Genomic DNA, 23,270 nt, shown 5'->3' with positions numbered 1-23,270 from the left:
CATGTTTGCTGTTTGCTTTTCTACAAAAACAGGTGCACTCATCCTGACGAATTGTGGATGCGCTCACCCTTCCATGTACATACACTGGCGCTCTTGCTTCTCGCTTTTCCTCGCTTTTTCATTTCGATGGAGGTAGTGTGTGCAAATTCAATGCTTTGCGCTTTTCCAATCATTAATTTTTCTCTCTTCTTATTCCGAATTTCAGCTCAGGGAAAAGTTCTTATCGTGCGACTACATACTTCCCCGTGCCAATATTTTCGTCTCAAGTGGATCTGACTGTGTGTTCAATCCTACCTACCTACCTGCCTACTTTGTCGTGTGCTTTCCTCTTTCCTCATCACTTCCTTCCGAAACATCTCCCTGATGACACTAAGCTCTTTCCACGCATCAATGTTCTGGGTGACCTTTCACCCTACCTTCTTCGCCATTTGCTCTTACAACCTCACCATCAACAATCGGCATCATGGAGACTTTTCCGAACCCGTTTTGCAATCTTGATCTGTGGTGTGACTGGTCCGGCGATCCCCTTGACACAGTCAGTGTTTGTATGACCGTCGAGGTATGTTGACTCACCACAAAGTCTTCTTTGTCGAGCCTTGGATGCTTACAACAGCTGGTGTGTTCAGGTCTGGTGTGACCCCGGTTCTCGGATTACCGTGATGGACACTCGCCATCCATTAGTTGAACATTTTTTGGAGTTCACAATCAGCCCAACCGAGAACAGCGAAGAGGACGACAGTGCAAGAGCTTCGTGCGACAGCCCGAGAAGACACAGTGAACAATATGAAGAAAGCAAAGCAACTCCAACGCCGTCAGCTCGATGTGGAGAAGAGATCCCGATGACAATGAAGACCGAGCTCCCTTTTACTCCAGAGACATCTCCAGATCATGCAACCCTGCAGTTCGGCTCCACAGAAACCACGTATCACGTCCCGGATCTAGGTCGAGTGTTCCGAATAGATAGCACACCTGATGGGTCTCCGGGACCTGATCTCGACGACATCTACGCCACGGTTTTGCGGGGGGGATCATCCCCGGGTCATCAGAGTGCAGGCGGACAATCCCCCTCAAACCCGCGCAAGCGAACTGCCAGGGCAGCTTCCTTGCCTGACTCCGTGACAGATTCGGAAAGGCCATACGGGGGTGAGACGCTCAAGAATCTACAACGGGCTGAAATGAGAGGCAGACAATCATCGGCCTCGACAACTTCTTCACACTCCAAGCTTTCCCGCAAAAGTCTGATCCCTCGGCCGATGAGCTTGAAGACACCACATGTCCAGCTTGACTCCTCCCAGATCACAACTTTGGCAACGTCTGTGCCGACTTTATCTGCTACTGAGTCCGAGCTCTCGGCTTCAGACGTAGTGCCTGGTGAGAAGATTTCGCAAGATGGCTGCGCGAAAATCGAACAAACATGTGATTCTACGCAAAACACAAAGGATGTCTCCGGTTCTCACGCAAGTTCGATCGCGTCCGCTGGATTTGTATCAGAAAATGATCTCGGCGATGCTCGCTCGTCTTTGAACGACATTGAAACACTCTCAACAGTCGCATCGGCTGGTAGCTCGTGTGACCAGACCGCACTCTCGAACCCAACTTATGCGTCAATTGGAAGAACTCCGGCCTTGAATGGGGAGATTCCGGTCCGCAGTGATCGCGTCGAGACGCCTCCTCCGCGTATGTTCGTGTCAGACCAGCCGATCCTTCGTTTAACAGAACAAATTCTCCACATCAATTGCTCCTCAAACGTCAGGCCATCCTGGTACAAGGTTCAAGCAATGTTTAGTCTTCGTCTTCAGACAAAACAAACCCGAGGCTGGTACTCACTTGTGGTTCCTGGACTGCCTGATCTCAGTGCAACTGACCATGGTTATGTGTACCTACGGATCCCGGATGGTCAGGGTCTAGAATTCCGAAGTTTACACTTTCAAAAATACGAGATCGTTCAAGGCTGTCTAATTGCCCAGTTCCGACTCATTCAATCACAATTGGTTATCCCTCTTCGTCCCTGTGACGCTCAGTTCTATGGATTTCTTCGCGACTTTAGGGTCAACCATAGTATTTCGAGCCGCCTGCTTTCAGAATCCGGTCACTTTGGTGCTCCCATGTTTGAGTACACTGCGATTTGCTCATTGGACTTGATACACCGTGACTTCTGGGCAGAACAATGCGGCTTCCAAATCTACATACATGGAGGTCCAGATGGGGAGTTCAGCTGTCATCTTGACACACCACTTGCGGACTTTCAGGTCATTCAGTTGGACTCGAAGCCCCAAGCCCAGATGGGGATCACGCAACTGCAGGTCATCTGCACCTTGGCGAATCTTAACTTTTTTGTGATCACTTGGCAAACTTGCTTGCCCGAAGCTGAAGGTGCAAGCTGGACGCCTCGTATCACTGCCACTAGGGATGGTTACCAGGTTGAGGAAGGGCTGCAAGCTCGATACTTTGCAGCTGAGTATGATGAGCATGAAGTGGTGCGCGCGGAGGCCAGATCGCGACTGGTCACCTTCAAGGGAACATACTATCGCTCGAAACCCAGATCAATGCTCGGCTGGTTGGTGTTGTTTTTCGTTGCTCTCGTCGCATTGACATTCTTTCAGGCCCCGATCAATATTGACTTGTACAATGAGTTCAATCGTTTGAAGCCGGTTGTGGAAGACTGGGGTACTCGTCTCCTCAATATGAAATTGCCCGAGTCGAGACATCCAGCAAGCGACAAAACGCGGCAGCAAATCGATACGACTGACGTGTCTCGTGAGGTATCTGAGATTGTCGCGAAGTTGGGAGACGAACCATTGAAGGCCGTTCATGGTCCGATGCATTCCGAACAGGACACAACGCACCCATCGTCGCAGGTAATGAGCAGCCAGCCTCAACTCAATATGCGAGATCGGTTCGATTACCTCTTCGGCTGGAGGGGCCCAGTCAATGATGGGATCTGACGAGGGTTGGAAACGCAGCGCGGCTTCAGGCTGACAGAGAGTGCCTAGGTGGTAACCATCTGTGGTGTTTATGGAAATACCGCGTCACGTATGTAGAGTTCACCGATGCTCTATAATACTGTAATCATCTCTCTTATCAGACATCCGTGAAGTCCGGTAGTGTGGTTTGCCAATTGAACAACAACATTCTTAGCGATGCAGGAGATTAGGTCTAGCCAATCTCAGACCGAAAATAGAATAGGGCTCATTCATTGAAATTGATCATATCCTGCCTATCATCCCACGATTCACCTTTCGAGTCATCTTCAATCAATGTAAAATGACATAATTTCATCCACTGCCCATCGTAACACGATCTCCATTCCCACGGAGCCTTTCCCCGGTGCTACCTTGATACCAACATCGTGGCGAACCTCGACACCTTCTCCGACCCTTGCTTGTATATCCTCGCCCTTCTCTGTGGGACCATCTCCACCAACCAGTAGCCATGCATGATCACGCACATATCGAGGCCAAACAATGTCATCAACATAACCAGGTGGATCAGTCCAGAAGTTCTGCGGCGGCCGATCATCTTCGCCTTCAAGGTCAACCTCCTGCGGCTTCCCCGTCTCGTTCACCATCTCCGTTTCCGTTTTCTTCCCTTCTTCAACTGCAGCTGGGGGATCCGGCGCCGGCCCAATCGTCACATACCCACTCCTCCCTTCCCTCCTCGCCTTGACGGTCGAATAAGCCGCCGGCAAGAATAACGGCAACCCAATCTGCGCATGAACGGGCTTCAGTGCCCCGTGATCAGTCGGATAATGCTTATCACCTGCCATCGCGGAATGACCGTCCTCGCCCCTGGACAAGGCATATCCGTCCGGCGGTGCATATAGCAAAAAGCCCTCCATGAACACCAGAGTCGGAAAGTGCGGTTTCAACCGCGCAGCAGCGGACAGGATGCGTTGCTCGACCTCAGAGCGGATCTCAGCGAGCAAGGTTTCTGAGACACATGGCCCTGCTTCCTCGTTTTGGTCTTCTTTACTTTGGAGGCGGGGTGGGAGATGGCCGTGGGTGCGGACGTAGGAGAGTGCTTGGGCGAGGAATGATGTGTCTATTGCGGAGGAGGTATCCCAGTCTTGGACAGTTTTGCCTGATGGGGTTGTTGTGTATGGGATTCTGTTGGCGGGGAGGAAGATAAGTTAGAAGTTACGACCTGGTATTATGGATTCATGACATGACAGTAACCGGGGCATCTCATGAGTGCAGGATGTAGACTACGTACTTGTCATCCGGGTAATAGAAATCATCCTCATGAATGATAAAGGTCTTCAATCTTGGGTTCTCCGAGCTCACGCTCTCATCCGACGCCGAGGCAATACGAACTCCCGAAAAGATGCGCTGTAGAAGTCGTGCCAGAGTAGTCTTGCCGCTGGATGAAGGCCCTGAAATGCCGACAATGACAGCTTTTTGGACCTCGTCCCTTTGAGAAGGCATCACTGTCGTCTTGATCTTGTTGCAGTCGAGGACTGGGATCCGTCACTTTTGAAGTGAGCACCTACAAGATCTCATTTGAGGGGCTTTGTGGGGATATTATTGTATGGTTGTTTATGGAGGGGCTTGCTTATCGATAGCGGGTTGTGATGGATGATGGCATTGCTTATCTCATTGTCTCATTGATAACCTTAGCGGGTGAGGTTCCTGAATATGAATTATGTGCGTAGTTATACGAATGATGATGGCATCAAGTTCACAACATCTAGCTGAATAAGGCACGCTGCTGAAATTATCAATTTTTTGTATGGCATCGTGTTTACGTGATCTCACGTAGTCATTGTGAGTCAGCTGATATATTATTGACCACAGAGACGACAACAAGGCGAACAGCATCCAGCTGTAGAGCGACAAGGCACGTGATAGTCACAGCTGCAGCGGGCGCTAGCCGCATACAGCTAGCGGTTTCGTTGTTGGCACAATCGGTGATGTGAGCCTAAGCGCCGAATCCCGGATCCTACACCCTTATCCATCGCACGATGTGAGGCTAAATCGCATCTGAAATGAGAGATTCATCAGCTGATCAAACCTATGGAGAGTGAGGGTCAATGATCTCATTGACCACGATGCTCAAGATGACTACCACAGCTGACGGGTCCCCCATCCCCAAAAGGCGCGAGTTAGATCAGCCTGGATCATCTGGAGATCCTCAAAGCTCATGGTGTCGCAAGCATGACTCTCCAGATGTTTGAAGAGATCCGTCAGGCTATGGAAAGTCTTCCGGCACCAACCAGAGCTGTCTGGGCACTGGTACTGTCTCAGAGGAGAGCGACTCGGATTCGACAGGGGGAATCTCGTATGCCATTCCAGGTCGTGGCGTGTCTCGAAGAGCCGGAAGCATATAAAGCACCGGTGACTTGGATCCTCGCCCGGCTTGCTCGTGTCTTCCTCAATCCATTGAACCCAATAAGGTGTCCATCTAAGTAGCTGGCCCGGGGTGCCGATATCCTTCAACAAACAAAGGATGCTGTGGTGATTCAGGCCGGGAGCACCAGCACAGTGTCCGTTCTCGAGGTGGCCCATGAGGATGCTGGCCTTGGTGAATCGGTCGCCGCAGAATGGGCAGAGGGTGAAGCCCACTTGGTGCACATTGGAGATCAAGTGCTATGTCCGCTGGTCAGTCAGTCTATGGGCTCTGATGGAACGGAGGGTGACAATCATGGCTTCTTAACGTACGCTTCGAAGCGCTTCAGGAGTCTTGCAGTCGATCTCGCACCAGAAACATTCATTTGGCCCCAAGAACTCGGGATCCTTGGCCATAGGCAGAGCCTTACTGAGCTCGGTGTTGACATCCTGTGTTTCTTTGCGGGCCGCTGACGGTCGGTCTTTTCGCGTCCAGGAACCTCTGTGACCCATGATTGGAAGGTGCACGTGTGGTCAAGAAGACGTGGTATCTGTGGATGGTCAACGAGTTGAACGAAATTGAATCGCTTTCCAGTGATGGAACGAATATCTTATAGGATGAAAGAGAATACACGAACAGGATGAAGGGGATAGAAAGCTATGACGAGAATAACGATGTGAGAGGGGGCGGTTTGGGGCTGAGACTCACGACGAGAAGTAGAGAGGTCTTGACAGCCAGGCGAATTGCCAGATACGAAGTTCAGTTATGGCGCCGCTTTTGAGAAGGACACTCGCTCGTCCTCAGGCAGATCACAAGTCTCCGGTGCCGAAGAGATTGGAAACTCCAAGCAATCCGCTGCAATTGTATTTTTTGTCATGATTGCGCCTGTTAGATACAGACTCGAATCATAAAGTTCACTTATCCTGGCCTGCCTTTTGGGAATATGCTATATTGTCAGAGGAGACTAGCCAAAAGCGTATACTTAAGGGTTCATAAATTCTTGTTGACTTTTCTGATCTCGACCACATGAGACTAATGTACTCATCTCATAGAGCAAGGCTTTGCAGCGCATGAAGCTCATCACATGAGGTCATACCCGTATTGTTCAAACACCAGCTCTTTTGTATGAAGTGTTTACGACTTACCATTTCCACCGTGAAGAACTTGCCCTCGACTTGCCCAATTCAATAGGGTCTTCTGATGATTCCGGCAGGAGGATCTCGAAGTTCTGTGATTTTACAATCATATATATATACTGAGGTAGGTATTCTCACAGTCGGCGACACCGAACATCGACAGAGAGTCCTTTGATCTAGCAATTCTTCATTTCCGCACATGAGTCCGTTAGAATACGTCGATAGCCCTTGACGTGGCTTAAGGATGCAGTGTCTGTGTCCACACTCCACGCAAGCCAGTCACAGGCGTATACCATGCCTGAATAGGCATGCCAAGCTATCGGCTGAGCGGTGTACGTTCTGCCACTCACTAAGTCCATGTCGCCGTCAGTCCCCCCCCCCCCTCCCCCAGGCAAATGCCATGCTGCATGAATTTGCCAGACTCATATCATCTGTGCGGCTGACCAGGGCTGCTTTTTGGTGAGTCACTGCAGGCTCACCTGGCAAGCTCGCCTGTAATGAAGCTTTCTGAATCCAGATGCGGGCAAGAAGTGGGCGATGCTCAGCCCTGTATAGAGAATGTGGATCCGGGGCCGTTGGACAATCCGTCTTGGCACCAAATGAAGCCACAGGACGTGAATACTTCAACTGACATTGAAGTTGATCACGTGCTCGAAAAAGAAGACCCCATTTGCTTAGAAGCGTCAGAAAAGGCTTCAAAGACAGTTCAAATCCCTCAGAGTCAGTCGTTCAACACATCCAACGGCATGGCTCCGCTACAATGGACCCACAAGAAGACACAGGATATGGAACTTGCTTCACTCTTACCTATCGGAGTGCTTCAGATGATGTTGCGAAGAGAGGGCAATGTGCTTGAACAGGAGATTCAGTTACTTCAAACCCATTGTTGGGTTCACTCGGAGGTCTCCATCTGCACCAATTATCTCCGAATATATGTGAACCCCATCATGACTAGCCGCGGCAATACACAGCGGTCGATCACAAAGTTGCGAGCTGCGCTGAAGTCTGTCATGACCAAGGTCAACACGTCTCCTGAAGTGTGGGTTAATCCACATGTTCTTGCCGAGCTTAGCGATTGTCAGCCTGAGCCTGCAGATTCCGAGGACGAATCCCTATGGTACATCTTCAATACACTGCAAGACCCATGCCCTCAAGTGGAGAAAATGAAGGATGCCTGGTCTCAAAGGGCTATTGAGCAGCTTTTATCAGATGACGAGCTCGTTGACCTGGGCCTGCGGACAAATCTATACCCCTATCAGCGCCGTTCGGCTGCGACGATGGTCCAACGGGAGGCACAACCAGCGCAAATGTTGGATCCACGATTGCAGCGCTGCCAGGGGCCAACTGGCCGCGAATACTACTATGACAGGGAAGATGCTTATATCACGACTGACAAAGTGCTGTACTCTGAGGCCTGCGGTGGTGAGTCATCTTCGATTTGGGGGGAAATGAACAAAAGAATTGTTAACGAAAAGCCAGGTATTCTTGCAGAGACTATGGGCTGTGGCAAGACGCTCATTTCTCTCGCGGTCATATGCGCAACTCGAGGCCACGTCCCCAAGATTCCGGTAGAGTATATGTCTACACCACAAAAGCCTGACTTGACGTGCTTTAGAGAATCCACTGGGTCTCTTCTAAACATGGCTGCTGCCGCAGCAGAGAGGCACTCTGAACCCTGGAGAGCGTTCTTCCGTGACATGAAACGAGAAGGAATGCACTACGAACGCTGCATCAGAGCTTGTGAGGCTCACCGAGCATCATACGAAATACATCCGCCCCAAACAAGGTACCACGGAAGGCATAGTCAATCCTACCCAAGACCCCCCGCCAAACGAGTTTACTTATGTCCCGGGACTCTTGTCATTGTGCCAAACAATTTGCTGGATCATTGGCAACGGGAGATCCGAACACATACCGAGGGCCTCGATGTTCTCGTACTCGGCCAAAGATCTGGCAAAACTCCGTCCGCCGACGACCTGATACGCTATGACATTGTATTATTTGCGAAAAGCCGATTTGAGCGAGAGGCAGGGGAGCCGATGAACAATAGACGGGATAAATTCTTTCAACTGAATTCACCCTTGACAGAGCTGCACTGGCTCAGAGTCATTGTTGACGAGGGTCACAATGTAGCCGGCCATGGCTCAAAAACCAACATGATCCATCTTCTAAGTCAATTGCATTTCGAGCGCCGATGGGTCATTTCGGGAACACCGTCTGCCGGGCTTTACGGGGTTGAAGTCAGCCTTGCATCGCAGGAGGTGAACGCCAGCGACACGGATTCTGCTGCAGATATTACGGTTTCCGCTTTACAAAGTCGAAGGAGAACCGGAAACGCCGTCAACAACGAGTTGAAAGACCTCGATCGGCTACGGCGAATCGTGGTCGAGTTCCTGGACCTCAAACCGTGGTCAAATTCCCGCGCCGACGACCCAGCAGACTGGGCTAAATATATCAAACCCATCGGTGCAGACGGCCAACGGCGGAAAACGTCCGCAATCAGAGCAACACTCCAAGGCTTAGTTGTGCGTCATCAACTGAACGTCGTCAGCCAGGAAATATACATACCTAAACTGTACAATGAAGTCGTATACTTGGAACCCACATTTCATGATCGGTTATCCATCAATCTCTTCCTCTTCGGTCTTGCTGTCAACGCTATTACTTCAGAGCGCCAGGGGCCAGACTATATCTTCGATTCGAAGAATCAAAAGCATCTGAACCAAACGATCAACAACCTCCGTCAGGCGGGCTTTTGGTGGGCTAGTTCGGAAGGAAACCCCCAAGACACGATCGAGCACGCAATTAAGTACATGGACAAGAAGCGGCAGGATATGAGTGATGATGACATTGATCAATTGACTCGAGGCATTGAAATTGCACGCATGGCGCTGGGATCCGCCAGCTGGCGGGAGTTCAGACATCTTCATGAGCTTGGAATATATATCGACGATTTCCCCAGGGAACAGCGTCCTCACTGGTCATTAGACCAAAACAGCGTTGACGAGGAACCCTTGCTGATGGGTATCACACAAGCGCGGCGCGCGCAGCAATTCGTCACTCAGCATCTGAAACTCGCCGATCCAACCCAGGGACTTGCAGGTGCTGGTATCAAAGTCCGCCATGAACTAGAGCGTCGAGATCAACAAGCAGCTCCTCGAGGCGCACCGGAGTCTGCGAGTAGCACGACAAACTTTTCCGATATTTCTCCTACTGTTGCTGCTGCCGCCGCCACTCCTACCTCTCTGCACCACAGTACAAAGCCACAAACAAACAAATCACCCAAAAAGACCTTCACCCGCAATCTCTTCCAATCACTTCCTCAAGACTCCCCCCTTCAAAAGACCCAATTCGTCGCCACCGCATCCGCCAAACTAACCTACCTTCTCAACAAAGTCCTCGAGCTCCAGGCTACAGAAAAAATCATCATATTCTACGACAACAACAACTCCGCCTTCTGGATCGCCGAGGGCCTCGAACTCCTCGGTGTCGAGTTCCGTATCTACGCAAGTACCCTCAAACCCGAGCTCAGAAACGAATACCTCAAGCTCTTCCGCGAAGCCGAGGACGTCCGCGTCCTACTCATGGACCTCCGTCAAGCTTCGCACGGACTACACATTGCCCAAGCGTCGCGGATCTTCATCGTCAACCCGATCTGGCAACCCAATGTTGAAAGTCAAGCCATCAAGCGAGCGCATCGTATCGGACAGACCAGACCAGTGTACGTGGAGACATTAGTCCTGCGGGACACGCTCGAGGACAGAATGTTGAAACGGAGACGGGAAATGTCCGAGGCGGAAATCCAACATGCAGGGAAAAGTCTCTTGGATGATGGGACCATGAGCGGAATCATACAGAGGGAGCCCTTTTTACCGATGGGCTTGGAAAGAGACACAGCGGCTGCGTTCTTGAAGAAACCCGTCGGGTTTCTTAATCGGCATCGTCTGCCGATTCCAGATGACGAAGGGGAAACCAAGACATTATCGAATATCGAAATGAACGGTAGCCCATCAAAGGGTAGGGGTCAGTGGAAAGGGAACATGCTCTCATTCTCGCGCGGTAAAGAACCCGCCGTGACTCTATCACAACCCATGCAAGACACGGCCTCGCCCATGGCCAAGGTCAAGCGGGCGCGCGTCGGATTTGCCATCGACCCTTCAGATCCCGATGAAAGTGGACCGCCATCTTCTCCAGATATAGAAGAAGCCGCGAAAAACGCATCGAAACGTTCATTATTTGGCGGGTCAGATGATTCTCCCAGCGCTGCCGAGCCCTCGATCACCAAGAAGCCACGGGTTGGCTTTTCTTGCTGACGCTGACGCTGACGTCGGTCGATTTTCTTCCTCTCCAGGAGTGGAAGTGTCTGTTAATTTGCCATTCTCATTAAAAGATACACTCATGTAGATATTGAAGATATCTCTCGACAAACGAATGAAGAATGAAGTTCGAATGTCTGTTTCCGATACTTTTGAAAGCCACCTTGGTTCCATCTCTTTGCTACGAGTGATTTCTTGCTCTCACATTGTACCTGCGTCAAAGCTATCTCCGTCTACATCTATCAGCCGTATGAGCATGGATCAGGCTCCATCTCGATGTAGGAAGGAGGTGGCTCTACCCCAGGAGTGAAGGAGATGGGCGGCAGCATATAATCAACACTCACAGGCGCGCTTATCAGGATGCCAAAATCGGGAAAGATCAATGTGTGATTACAAGACGATTCAACTGAAGACTCCATCAATTCTTTCACATAGAGACGAGCAGCTCATTATCTAAAAGTTATTGCTCACCCAGTATCCAAGTAGCCCCTTTCACGCCCTCAACGCCCACAAGAAGCCACTGTCAATTTCAACCCCATCCTCAAATTCAAATCACAAGCGCAAAACAATCAAGTGTGGAACAAAAGGGGTAATCAGGCGCAGATAATAATAGAATACACATCATCTAGGGGCAGTACACGTCAACGAGACAACACCACCTCACTGAGTCAAAAAGTCCTCAATCTCAAAGCCCATCCTCTTCAAAGCTTTCTCCTCAAAAGTCGACGCACCAACAAGTTTTCTCAAGATGACCGTCCCGGCGTCAGCCAGTCGGATTTCCACTGTTCCAGATTGCTCAATCTCCTCGCGAGAACATTCCCTTACATAGACGGTAATGTCGGGACCGACACAGGTGCGCCAAAGACTGGCCATCCATTGCCAGTGATCGAGTGGAGCATAGGAATCATTGATGGGCACGCTGCAGGCGAATGTGTCTGCGGTGGTGAGCTGATAGCGAGGCACTAGAGCAACGGGGACGCGAGAGGGCGAGGATGATGATGGGGTGGGCGTGGGAGTCGGTGTGAGAGAAGGGGTAAGGCCCGGCATCCGGGATTGACTTTGATCGGTGTGTTCATTGGCGAGGACAGATACGCTGGTGCTGGGCGATGCACGAGGGGATTCAGAGTCCGTCGGGATGGATTCAGGGGAGCCTAGTTGCAGAGAAGCTGTTCTTGGGATGATGGATCTTGGAGAGGGGGAAGGGTCCGGGCTTGGCCGGTTGTGCTGGATGATTGAGTCGATCTGAGTGTTGGGGCTTGACTCGCCGAGCACATGAGAATGGGCCAGTATATTCGTCTCCATCTGTGTCGCGTGATTGGTATCATTCCTCACAAATTCAATGATCTCGTCTGAGATGCGGTGCCAGGCAGAGATTGTGTTCAGATAATCGACAGTGGCATCTCTCATAGGACCTCCATTTTCAGTTGTTCGGGGTGTCTGCAGCTCAGGCCCATCGAATATACGCGCGCTGAACTTTTCTTCCTTCGCAAGAAGACGCTGGATATACTCAACCGCGATACGGACCAAGTTCGCGTCTTGACCGTCTACTGCAACGACGGGCCCTCGGGACGAGCTGCCTTCTCTGAAGGACGGAACCAGTGGGGGTGATATTTTGGCCAGAAGTTTGATTTTGTTCAGGAATGGAATCGTCATCACTGCCTTTTCAACGCTTGCATTCACGGTAGGGCGAGGAGTCATTGGCGTGGATGCAATGGTGGTCTTTAGCGGTGGGAGTTTTAGGCTCGGGTCCGGCATTGGCGGAGCCTGCGCTTGCACTGGAGTCACGGATGGTGCAGGATGGTAGATCATTGGATGTGGTGTCTGACCTGGCACGGTGGGGACTGCTCGACTGTGCACCAAGGGCATCATTTTGCGGGACGGATGAGCACTGGTCACGGTCCCGTGAGGACTTCGGGGATAAGGCGACTCAGGGCTGATCTCTCGATGACCAGAGGTGGATGGTTTCAATCCAGTAGAATGAGACACTCGACGTCGCTTCATGTCTGGAGAGACGGCATGTGCGTCCTCCAACTTTCGGTTCCTGTTTCGGTCTATCCGGTCAAGGTGAATCAACTTGGGAGGCTTTTCGGCTTTGCTGTGGCACTGCGAACTGCTCGCCGTCATCACAGTCGTGGTCGTGGTGGTCATGTGCGGAAATGACGACCTCGTTGATAAGTTCTCTCGCGAACCTGAACCTGAACCAGCGACAATGGGGGTAAAGGGAGTCATGGGTGAAGCTGGTGCGTTCATGATGCGTCCACCGCAACGGTTACATGTTGATCCTCCGGATGGATTGTGGCTGATCCCCGAGGCCAGGTTGCGCGTGGATCCATCGCGGCCAAGTCTTCTGGGTTGATAGCGATATTCAGGGTATTGTTGAGCATGGCGAATTTTCTCTTCCTGGCGAAAAGTCAGTCTTGAGTCGGTGCTGGTCTTTAATCTGCATACGCACCTCTGCGAGAGCCTTCCACTTGCCCTTTTCATCTTCGGATAGACTCCTCCACTGCTCACCAATCACCTTGGAAATCTCCGGATTGGCCATACCGGGGTTGTGGGCCACCACGATGGATTGATAGTGCTGTCTATACAGAATGAATGCTAGGAGAAAAAAGTGCGACGGACAGTCAATGTCAGCTTGCATTCACGTCGCTCGTTGATTGTGCGCCATCCTCGCTGCTCTCCATGTGCCTTGCGATGGGTTTAGTGCACACATCGACAAGACAGCAAAGACCATGTACATCATCACTCGGGCATTGCTCATGACAAACACATTGGTTACTTGATAAGAAGAGATTCGGACTCACCATTTCGAGGACGGGGAATTTTCGGTTCTGGCTGACACAAACAGAATTGGAGACCATCACTCTTGGCCGATTTTGCCGGGCTTGAACTTTCCGAGGGCGACACACTGCGAGGCGGGCCGAGATCGCTCGTTGTGATCGTTGGACCGGGCTTGACGAGACGCTGCCCGGGTGACGTCGCGGCTCTCGAGTCCAGTTTCCCTAGACTTGGCCGTGACTCAAAGGACATGAGATGCTGATGCGTTTGGGACACATTGTTGGGCTGGTCGTGAGATAAAAAGCATACCCCGTCAGACATGGTATTTTCCACGGTGCCTGGATTAGGACGATGTGGCAGCGCCATGTAGGGTTTTGCCGGTGGACCGGCCATGATTTTGTGATCGAGGAGATCGCTGGGCCGGGGCAGGGAGAATAACGAAGCGGTCTCATGGCGAAGAGAGACCGGGTTGGGAAGAACTCGGTCGTAAGACATTATATCTTTATGATGGCTGCAACGGGGAAACGGGATAACCGGCACGTTGGAGAGAGAACAAAGGTGTTGGAATCACACCTGGACAGCCCGTTGCGCCCAAAAAGAAGAAAGAGCAAATCAGAAGGAATGAGCCTGACCGAGCAATGGGCTCGATTGTGTCGATGTGTCCTTGATGGAAATCGGAGATCAAAGAAACAGTGATCAAAGGAGGGTGGTCAACAGCGAGTATTGGATCACGTGGGAGCAAGGATGAAGGATCAAGGGTCGAAATGACGCCACCCCGTTCGATGCAAGACCCGGGGGAGAAGAGAGAAGGTTGAATGGATTCCTTGGAACTGCTCTCCGAGTCTTTTCTTTGAGATGGTGAGAGACAAAGTCGTGGTCGTCAAAGCCGGGAAGAGAGATGTGTGATCTGTGGACGGTTGCCAGTTGACACAATCCTGCCCACTTTGGGCTCTGACGAGGGAGAAGCAGATATCTGGGAGGTGGAAGGATTGAGCGAATGTATGAGTCGCTTGTTGCTCGGATCGGGTTCTGGGAAGAGAAAGAGCAAAAGGGGAAGCAAAGGAGGAACGAGTGAAAGGAAAGCTTAAAAGGACCACACGATCCCAATCAGGCAGCTTCCACGTTCCGGAGGAGAGATGAGTTGATGAAAGAAGGCCCACGGTGGACACCAGCGCGTATCAATCGTTTGTGCTCTCTCGATCTATAGCGACGAGAGCGACGGGCCAATTGGGGCCGACACCCTGACAGCTCTCAAAATGGGGAAAGCCGAGAAAGTGGACCAAGACAAAGGGCGATGCAGATCCGAAGAGCATCAATCCAAATCCAGACTCCACAGTCAAGTCGCAAACAAGGGTGAGAGACTGCCACCGAAAATGTCAAACAGTCCCAAAAGGGAAACAGAAAAAAGAAACGAAAACAAGGGAAAGGAAGTCTTGGACCCGACGGGGACAAGAGAACCGAATGGCAGCGAGACCAATGATAAGGATCAGAATAATCAAACAGGAAATTCAGGCCAAATCAAACACCACAGAAACCACCACCTCAGTAAATAGACCGTCTAATCCCTTCGGAAAAAGGTGAAAAAAAGAAAATCAAAAATCAAACAAACAAAAATGAAAAAGAACCAGGAAACAGCCGAGGAGAAGATGAGATCAACCAAGAGAGAAACGATGAAAACATGCGAAGATACCCGCCAATCAATCCAGAGGCCAAGGGTGTCCACAACGTGAGAACAAAGAAGCAGCTCAGCCGCCCGAAATTTGCGAAGGTTTTCTTTGTTCTCCGTCCCTGCAACTGCGGGCGTTAGCGCAAAAAGCCAAATGGAGAAGTGGAGGCGTGGAGAGAGGATCCAGATGGAAAAACACAAATTGAAAAGAATCAAAAAGACACGAGAAGAAGAGATGTGTGATGAGCCAGAATCAGAATCCCTGTCACGTCGGTTTCCACTCGGCTTTCCACTTGCTGTTGCGCTCTGGTTTGGTATTCCAGTCGGTGATGGCTCTTTTGCCCCCCAAGTGGGTAGGTGCTGGGGTGCTGGGGACTGACAGCCCCTGGTCTGTCTCTCTTATCGTGGTGATCGGAGGGGGAACGATGACCCGTCGTACTTTTGAAAAGTATCGCCTTACACGTCTGCCTATCTCTCAAAGGATGGGGGAAAGCAGTCAGGTTGGTTCTTTGATCCCGTTGGCGCTAATGACTCGAAAGTGGAGGAGGTGAGGAGGAGGAGGTGAGAAAGAGAAACCAACAATCGATGGACGAGTCGAGATGTGTGTGGAAGGACTCGTGACTGAGAGAAAAGACCTCGTGACTCAGGTGATCAATAGTGCTGCCACTGATCACGAATCGACCAGGGATCATCGATACGGGACACTGATGACAACAGGGAGAGGGCTGACAACGACAACAATGAACTGATCAAGACGAGAGCAGGAGGAAGACTCACCAAAGGACAATCTGATTCAATACTGGAAGGGATTCTCGTGTGCATGGGAAAGATCAACTGGGATGTAGGACGACTGCGAGGGGAGTCAAGGGAGTATATCAAAGTCTATTATACTATACTACCTTCCATAGTATCTGATTGTATCCCACCACCATACCGTAGTATAGGGGCCTATACTACAATGCAAAGGCTATCCATTGTATTAGTCACTATACATGACGACGTGAGCTGGATAGATCGATCAGACTCAGAAACCGGAAAATTCACCCAGTTCAAGGGAGCCACGTTTCCCTGGAACTCGATTCGTCTATCCAGTCTCTTATTCAGAGAGACGAGCGCGCTCAAATGGAGCGAGGTAGAGACGTCGAACCACTACCCGCCTCGGCATCCTCATAGTCTGGACTCTGGAATCCTACGCAAACTCCTCCCGATGACTACTACAACTCCGGGAAGAACCAAGAAACCTGGGCAAACATTGTCCATGACAAGCACATACAGAGAAGCAGGAGGAGGCACACCCAAACATCTCCAGACCACGCTAAACCCAAAGGAAAGGAATATGACATGGTTTAGGGGGGGATCCGATAGAGGAGATGATCAGGGGAAGTAGAAGAAGTACCGGGAAAATGGTGTCAAAAAGGATTCACGATCGCGTCAAGTTTGAGAGATGAGCCAAAAGGGGAAGAGGTGGGAACAGAAGGCATGATTGTGAACAAGACTAGGACAACCCAGCTAAGACAGGGGAACATACTCCAGGTACTAATGACCGATGCCGGTACTCCTACTGCTGCGAATACAGTAGTACTACATAAGTACATAGTGCATAGTACTCAGTAACTGGAGTACTGTTGTAGCTGCCCTGTACATCATCGAAGCAAACGAGGGGAAAATGAAAAAAAAAAAAAAAAAAGGAAAAAAAACCATATGGGAAAATCAAAGTAGTAGTCTGGTCTGGCCCGTTGGATCATTGTTGTCTTTGTCTAACCATGACTACCAGTACTATCACCGGTCTCTCCCTCTTTCTCTGGTCCGACTGTCCTGTCTCCCACCTGTCAATCCAGGTTCCACCTGAACAGTCATAGTGGGCCCTCTCAACTGCCAGGCCGTGATGTCGGGTGGATCCCATCTGAGATCCTCCCGGATGCGGCGACAGGCAGATCAGCCCAGCCCGTGCACCGGCATCGTGATAGGACGCATCGAACAGACACATGCGCGGTACCCAGACATACTCGTCGGTTCCCCGGCAAATACGTAGTATGGAACAACGACGGACCTGTCCATGCTCATACTGACCGTGCTTGGACTGAGTCCTAGTAGTAGGACTAGGTACTTAGGCAGGCACAGGTCAGTGATGACTTTGTATTGTCTCTAATCTGAATGATCCGGCCGGAATTTATTCTTCTCATGCTTTACAGCATTACACAGATACGAGCAACGTGTATTGGCTGTCTACTACAGTACTTGAGGTACCTAGGGCAGACTCTCCCTAGTGACTATCACTGCACTGAGCACAGTGATAGAGTCGTCTAAATGTGTCACCAAGTGTGGACCGTGAACTATGGACCCCTGAACTCGGGAGAGCAATCAGGTAGGTGCCAATTTGAAGAGGGTACTTCTGCCCAAGGAAATCATGATCAAATGTCGTCGTCTAGAGCACCGCACACCAACCACCGAGCGCTTCGGATGGATTCTGTAATTCTGATTTGTTCAATGAAGCAAACATTTTTCCCCCTCCAATCCCCCCCCCCCTGGTCAACCCCCCACTCCCCACCAACTTCCGACCAAGCGACATGCATGGACGTATTCATTCTGTCGCGGTCGCTTCCCAAAGAGGGAAACGCCTGAGGGACGAGTCGGGCATGGAAGACCAGGATTCTGCAGTATCGTCCTTGCCTCGGAAGTTCTTGAATTTCCCAATCAAGGATTCAAGTGGCATCACACTCAATCGGACAAACGAACTCCCTTCCCTAAGAAGGAGAAGACAGAAAAAGCATGGACCATGAGCCACGCATAGACTCTCGGGTAGCCACACCTCAGCCGCAATTGAAAGAACCATTTACCTCATGGCTGGTACTACTACTACTACTACTACTACTACTACTACTACTACTACTACTACTACTACTACTACTACTACTACTACTACTACTACTACTACTACTACTACTACTACTACTACTACTACTACTACTACTACTACTACTGCTGCTGCTGCTACTACTACTACTACTAGGGGGGGAGTGACCGAGTCTAGCAAGGTAGCAAGGTAGTCATGACGAAGGGTGATAAACACCCTAGCAAGACTGATTTCCTTTTCCTCTATGGGCTAGAACTAGATTGGATCTACCATGGCACTCGTGAAAGGCCGTGAGCGTACCAAAAACGATCTCCTCTAGTCAGCGATCGCATGAAACAAGCGCTTTCTTCTAAGTAGATCCTCTACCGCCCACGAATGGACGGGTGTATTAAGGACCTAAGTACCCACCCCCAAAAGCAATGCAAGATTGATGTTCTAGAGCGCCAATTGCTCCTTTCATGCTACGGTCGGAAATCTCCAGGAGAGACGGGCAGGAGGAAGGTCCAGGCAGGTAAGGTGGCGGTTGATTGTTCTAGTTACCTGCAGAGGATGAACGGCTATTGTGATCACGGAGACTGGCCACGGACCACGGACTGCCGACCATGCAGTATACAACTATACATTGACCCAAAGAGAAGGGAAAAATACGATTTCTTTATGGTTGTGCCAGCAGTAACAGGTGGTTTTGGTATGACTTATTGGTAGAGATGGGAAAGTAGAAGATGGAACATCCATTGGAGCACCAGTCGACACATAAGGTACAGTAGTACCGTAGTACTACCTTGGCCCAATCCGTCCGTTTCAAATACCCGCATCCACATCAGGTACTCTCATCGATCTGAAATTATCGGTCTAGATCTCTTCCATAAGGCTGGTTCTTGCTGGTACAGACGATCTCAATCTACCCTCCAGCTCATGTCGTCATCAGTCAGTAGACTCAGTACTACTACCCGAATTACCGAATTCTACCTATGTGGCTAGGTAGTCAACCCTTTCGACAAAAGAAAAGAATACTGCCTGTTCCACGTCCGTTTAGCCCGGATGCTTCAATTTTACCTCTCCATAGAAGGATATATCTCTACTCCATTTTCCTACAGCGCATCAACTTGACTCAACTATCCCCAGCTTCAGTTATCCTGAGCATAAAAATCTGTACATTGACAACACTCTTGATGTTTGTGCCCCCTCCCCTTCTACTGACCCAGTCTCATGGAAATCAAATAGGTCTTTCCTTTTCACAATTGTCATGTCGGGTACTTGTCCATGTATCTGCCATATCCGCATTAGGCCATAGCGATGTGAGACGGCACGACCCGATCTCGTGCAACATGACGCCAACACCAACACCAACACTCAAAATGGATGGAACCTACGGTACTCTTGCAACGTCTCAATCTGCAGCGCAATCGGGCAGAGTTCAAGGAGAACCACCCAGCTAAGACCAACGGAGCGCTCGAAACCGGGGCACTGACCGTCCTCCGGTTTTTAACAGTCTCATCGCACGCGATCCGACTGGGCGACTAGTACGGTCTAGCCTCTGCCCTGTCGATCAGATTGCATATTGTTCCGTGCAAAACGGGATTGTTCCAATTGCATCACTGTACTTCATGAGATCAACCACTGAGCTATCATCTGATGGGGTACTATCATTGTACGAAGATGAGCTGGAGCTGTGCCCCGTGTCAAATCACTGAAAAAGTGAGAGATGTTTCAAGATTGCTCTTCTTGGAACGTCCAGCTTGCCCACTGTAGCTCGTTTGATGTCTCAGTACGGGTACCGGCCAAAGACCCCACACCTGGCCAGCGCGGTGCCCACTGCATAGTAGGGCTCTCAGTCGAGCGAATCGAAGAATGACTGGATTGAGCATCAAAGACTAAGGTCGCACAGGCCTGACGGGCCCAAGGAGTGGGTGATGGTATGGTGTTTGAGGTGGTTGCCGGTGGATTTCCACTTGGCATTCATTGTTGTGGCTAGATGTACTAGATGTACTAGATGTACTAGATGTACTAGATGTACTAGATGTACGAGCAGGTAACAAGATCAATGTCTTGCATCCTTGCCTCATGTGATGACAATGTCTAACACGCAGCCTGCCGTCGGTTGTGGCTATGTCCTTTTGACAAGGTGTGCACGGTTCATGTAAACGAGTCTGCATGGTGATGCTGGTTTTAGTCGGGTACTACTGCCGCTGCTGCTGGCATCTCCAAATCCCGACGAGTCGCTTGTTTGCGATGGATGCCAAAAGAGAAAACGAGAAAGAGAAGATCGCAAAGGGCCCCTCGTGTACCTTATTTGGGATCTGCAGGGTTGAGAAGAACCCCATCAATGCCTTGGTAGATTGCGGTGGCCATCAGACGATGGGCACTTGGTCCAAGATGCATCTCATCCCTAATTCAAAGAAACCGGTGACACCGAATCAGTCTACAGAAACATAGTCGTGTCTCACCATGATATGGGATCTGGGCGCACCTCCGGAGCGATGAAGGGCAATGACTTACCAGAACAGATACTTCTCCGGATTCGTACATTGTCTCCTCGATGGAGACATTCCCTTGGGCAGAAGAGCCTGAATTCGACTCTCGCTCTCAATGCACGGGTCGACCACATTCTCCCAGCCGGGATCTCGATTCGTGCCCAATCCATTCTGCTCCTCAATGCCCGCTGCATACAATTGCCAGTCGCGAATGCGATCCAGCACAAAGGCATTCGTATCAAATAGGTAGATCGTTCCCCGATCCCACGTCTGAGAAGCCTGTCGCAACTTCTTATTCCAAACCTCCAGAATGCGCACCGCATCCTTGTAGTCCACGCCCGTGGCCATTACGAAGCCCGGCACAAATGTCACATCGACGGTCTGCGTCAGAATCACCTTGAGCTTGTTTGACTCGGAACCGGAACCGGCACCGGAACCGGAGCCAGACTCAGGACTAGAACCCCAAGTCTCAGCCAGCCGACTCAATTGCGCCATGAGTGTAGTGACCCGACGCTGAACAGCCCCCTCGGCCACATTGTAGTCGACAGTCAACAGATTCCAAATATCCCAGAGGCCGAATGACACTGCAAAGACGGTTCTGTCTTGACGAGATCGAATCTGATCCTCGGTGAGACCGGCCAAGGTCTCGGACTCGGCGTCCAGCCACAATTGAACTTGGGATTTGAAATCGGGCAGCGGTGTCGCGGACGGGCGAGCAACTTGTTCCAGGTCGGCGTTGTCCACCACGGAGCCAGTCAGCTTGCCTTTCCAGCTAGATTTGGCTGATTGTGCCAGATTCTCTTGATGACATGAAAACTAGAACAAATGGGGCAACCCCCTCCCCGGAAAAAGGGAGGGGCCAATGGAGATCAGTCATTGTCTTGGATATGGAGGGGCTCAACTTTGCTGGTCTCATCTTCTCTCTCGGCCTCGTCACTCGCATCGACGCGCAAAAAGCTCAACGGAAGCCAAGTCAAATGGGGTTTGAGATGATTCAAAAAAGCAGAGCTGAGACCATACTCGAGTGCTTACCTGTTCGCAAAGCCAATCCGTCCAAACTCGTCCTTGACCGTCCACCGTTTTACTATCGCTCCACGAGTCGCCAAAGACCACTAATCGCCGATCAAACGACGGTGCGGTCCGGAACTGCAATCCGGCAAAGGGCTGTGCATTTCCCAGAGTTCGCGACGTTAGCACCCACGCCGAATACAGAATTGTACACACCGCCAGGGCGCATAATGTGTAGAAGCGATTGAACAGTCGCAACATGGTGGAATCGGAATATATTTAGTGGCGGAGCGAAACAACACACTCCGACCCGTGATTAAGCGACGGCGCTCACGGCTGGGGAAGACAGCCGAGCCTGTAATTGGAGGCTTGGTGTGGAGAGTCGATCCAAGTCGGCACAAGATGAGTGGGTGAATGGCAGTCGGTACTCCGTACTAATCTGTGGTTGTGAGAACGCTGGGGTCCTGAAGAATGGACAGGCAGTACGTGAGTATTCGGCGCTATAATCCCGAAATATAGTATGTACTGGTCCGCGTAGTAGTTGTAGGTGCAATGAATTTCAATGATGACTGTCAGAAGTTCGAGAACAATTGTGGACGGCGTAGAAGTCCAAAAAGCGCCGAGTGAGAACGACTTTGAGCACGAGGCCGGACGCTTCGGCTGACGCTAAACTGTGGGGATTCTCGGGGGATACGGCGCAGTGCTTGGCAAGGCGAGAGAGTTGCCGACGTGTGGAGGAGCTGTCAAGAATAAATCACACTAATGATATTCAGGGGGTGAGCGACCCGGTCTCTTTGCGATTGTGATGGATTCCGCAAAAGAGAAGATGGGTTGGCGACAGTGTGAAAATCCGACAGAGCCGCGAGTGTTCAAAGGCCCTGGTGATGCACTGGATCAATGGCGCTTGGGCAGGTGTGAAAAGTGTGGCTCACCAAAGCGAAAAGCCCGGGAGTAGAAATCCGGTTTCCCGGAAAAGTCAGTAAATGTACGAGATATCTATCCGCATTCAAAAAGGCCTGGAGGGGATTGGGGGGGGGGCTTTTATGACCATTTGAAGGAGGGTCAAACTTAGGCCCATGGGAAGGCAATAGATTGTGGATGAGCCACTGGATCAAGGATAGACTAGATCAAATCATTCGAACGATTGAATCCGTGTGTACCTTAACTCCGTTGGGACTTGGGGCAAGAAATCCAACTTGGGCTGCCAAAGGTGGGATCCATGAGCGGTTGAGTCCCACTTCGGCGGCTTTTCACAAGGAAAAGCGTCTGGGCCGACTTCAAGTACCGAGAGAACATAGTGCAGTATATTAGTGAGTATATCGTATCGCAGGATCCGTCATCTGCCATCTCCAATGGACCGACGAATCCATATAGATGTGTATAGAGCCATGAAGGCACGCGACTGAGGACACTGCGAACGTATTTTGATCATAATCTCAAGATCAAGCCTTTGAGGCGTCGGCCGCGTGGCCCGGCGGGTCCGGTCGGTTCTGAAAGGAAGGCTATCGCGTGCGATATTGATCCAAGGCGAAGAAGCATCTTCCACTTCAAGTCGAGTGTGCCTTTCTGATACAATGTGCGCATAGCCAGTCACCACGATTCGACATGATCAGGAAGCTCGTTGACAGGCAGTAGCGACGGAAGACACACTTGGGCCCGGTCGCATTGCCTGTACGGTAGTGTTTCGTACAAGGTCACCGCAACAGAGTTCGA

The 23,270-nt window shown here is 50.7% G+C and overlaps 7 protein-coding genes across 7 annotated transcripts; 3 read left to right on the top strand and 4 right to left on the bottom strand.

Moving 5' to 3' along the window:
- Nucleotides 1-463: 463 nt before the first annotated feature.
- On the top strand, nt 464-2,945 carry N7539_004604 (uncharacterized protein; the record flags this gene model as incomplete). Its single annotated transcript, XM_056934206.1, has 2 exons — nt 464-559; nt 627-2,945. The coding sequence occupies 2 exons, from the start codon at nt 464-466 to the stop codon at nt 2,943-2,945; spliced, it is 2,415 nt and encodes an 804-aa protein (XP_056791747.1).
- Nucleotides 2,946-3,250: 305 nt separating this feature from the next.
- Nucleotides 3,251-4,424, bottom strand: N7539_004603 (ribosylnicotinamide kinase; the record flags this gene model as incomplete). Its single annotated transcript, XM_056934205.1, has 2 exons — nt 3,251-4,106; nt 4,213-4,424. 2 exons carry the CDS (start codon nt 4,422-4,424, stop codon nt 3,251-3,253), a joined length of 1,068 nt encoding a protein of 355 aa, XP_056791746.1.
- A 636-nt stretch (nt 4,425-5,060) lies between these two features.
- On the bottom strand, nt 5,061-5,837 carry N7539_004602 (uncharacterized protein; the record flags this gene model as incomplete). Its single annotated transcript, XM_056934204.1, has 2 exons — nt 5,061-5,585; nt 5,658-5,837. The coding sequence occupies 2 exons, from the start codon at nt 5,835-5,837 to the stop codon at nt 5,061-5,063; spliced, it is 705 nt and encodes a 234-aa protein (XP_056791745.1).
- A 1,121-nt stretch (nt 5,838-6,958) lies between these two features.
- On the top strand, nt 6,959-10,774 carry N7539_004601 (uncharacterized protein; the record flags this gene model as incomplete). The annotated part of the gene is made up of 1 exon (XM_056934203.1): nt 6,959-10,774. The coding sequence occupies one exon, from the start codon at nt 6,959-6,961 to the stop codon at nt 10,772-10,774; it is 3,816 nt and encodes a 1,271-aa protein (XP_056791744.1).
- Nucleotides 10,775-11,437: 663 nt separating this feature from the next.
- On the bottom strand, nt 11,438-14,050 carry N7539_004600 (putative HMG box transcriptional regulator; the record flags this gene model as incomplete). The annotated part of the gene is made up of 3 exons (XM_056934202.1): nt 11,438-13,177; nt 13,230-13,375; nt 13,582-14,050. The coding sequence occupies 3 exons, from the start codon at nt 14,048-14,050 to the stop codon at nt 11,438-11,440; spliced, it is 2,355 nt and encodes a 784-aa protein (XP_056791743.1).
- Nucleotides 14,051-17,857: 3,807 nt separating this feature from the next.
- N7539_004599 (uncharacterized protein) lies at nt 17,858-18,231 on the top strand (the record flags this gene model as incomplete). The annotated part of the gene is made up of 2 exons (XM_056934201.1): nt 17,858-17,878; nt 18,049-18,231. The coding sequence occupies 2 exons, from the start codon at nt 17,858-17,860 to the stop codon at nt 18,229-18,231; spliced, it is 204 nt and encodes a 67-aa protein (XP_056791742.1).
- A 2,133-nt stretch (nt 18,232-20,364) lies between these two features.
- Nucleotides 20,365-21,818, bottom strand: N7539_004598 (uncharacterized protein; the record flags this gene model as incomplete). The annotated part of the gene is made up of 3 exons (XM_056934200.1): nt 20,365-20,464; nt 20,575-21,365; nt 21,582-21,818. 3 exons carry the CDS (start codon nt 21,816-21,818, stop codon nt 20,365-20,367), a joined length of 1,128 nt encoding a protein of 375 aa, XP_056791741.1.
- Nucleotides 21,819-23,270: the final 1,452 nt, after the last annotated feature.

The sequence above is a fragment of the Penicillium diatomitis genome (genome assembly GCF_028827545.1).
Source record: "Penicillium diatomitis strain IBT 30728 chromosome Unknown utg000004l_segment0_segment0, whole genome shotgun sequence".
Lineage (NCBI taxonomy): Eukaryota > Fungi > Ascomycota > Eurotiomycetes > Eurotiales > Aspergillaceae > Penicillium > Penicillium diatomitis.
This window is presented reverse-complemented; position numbering and strand designations above follow the sequence as displayed.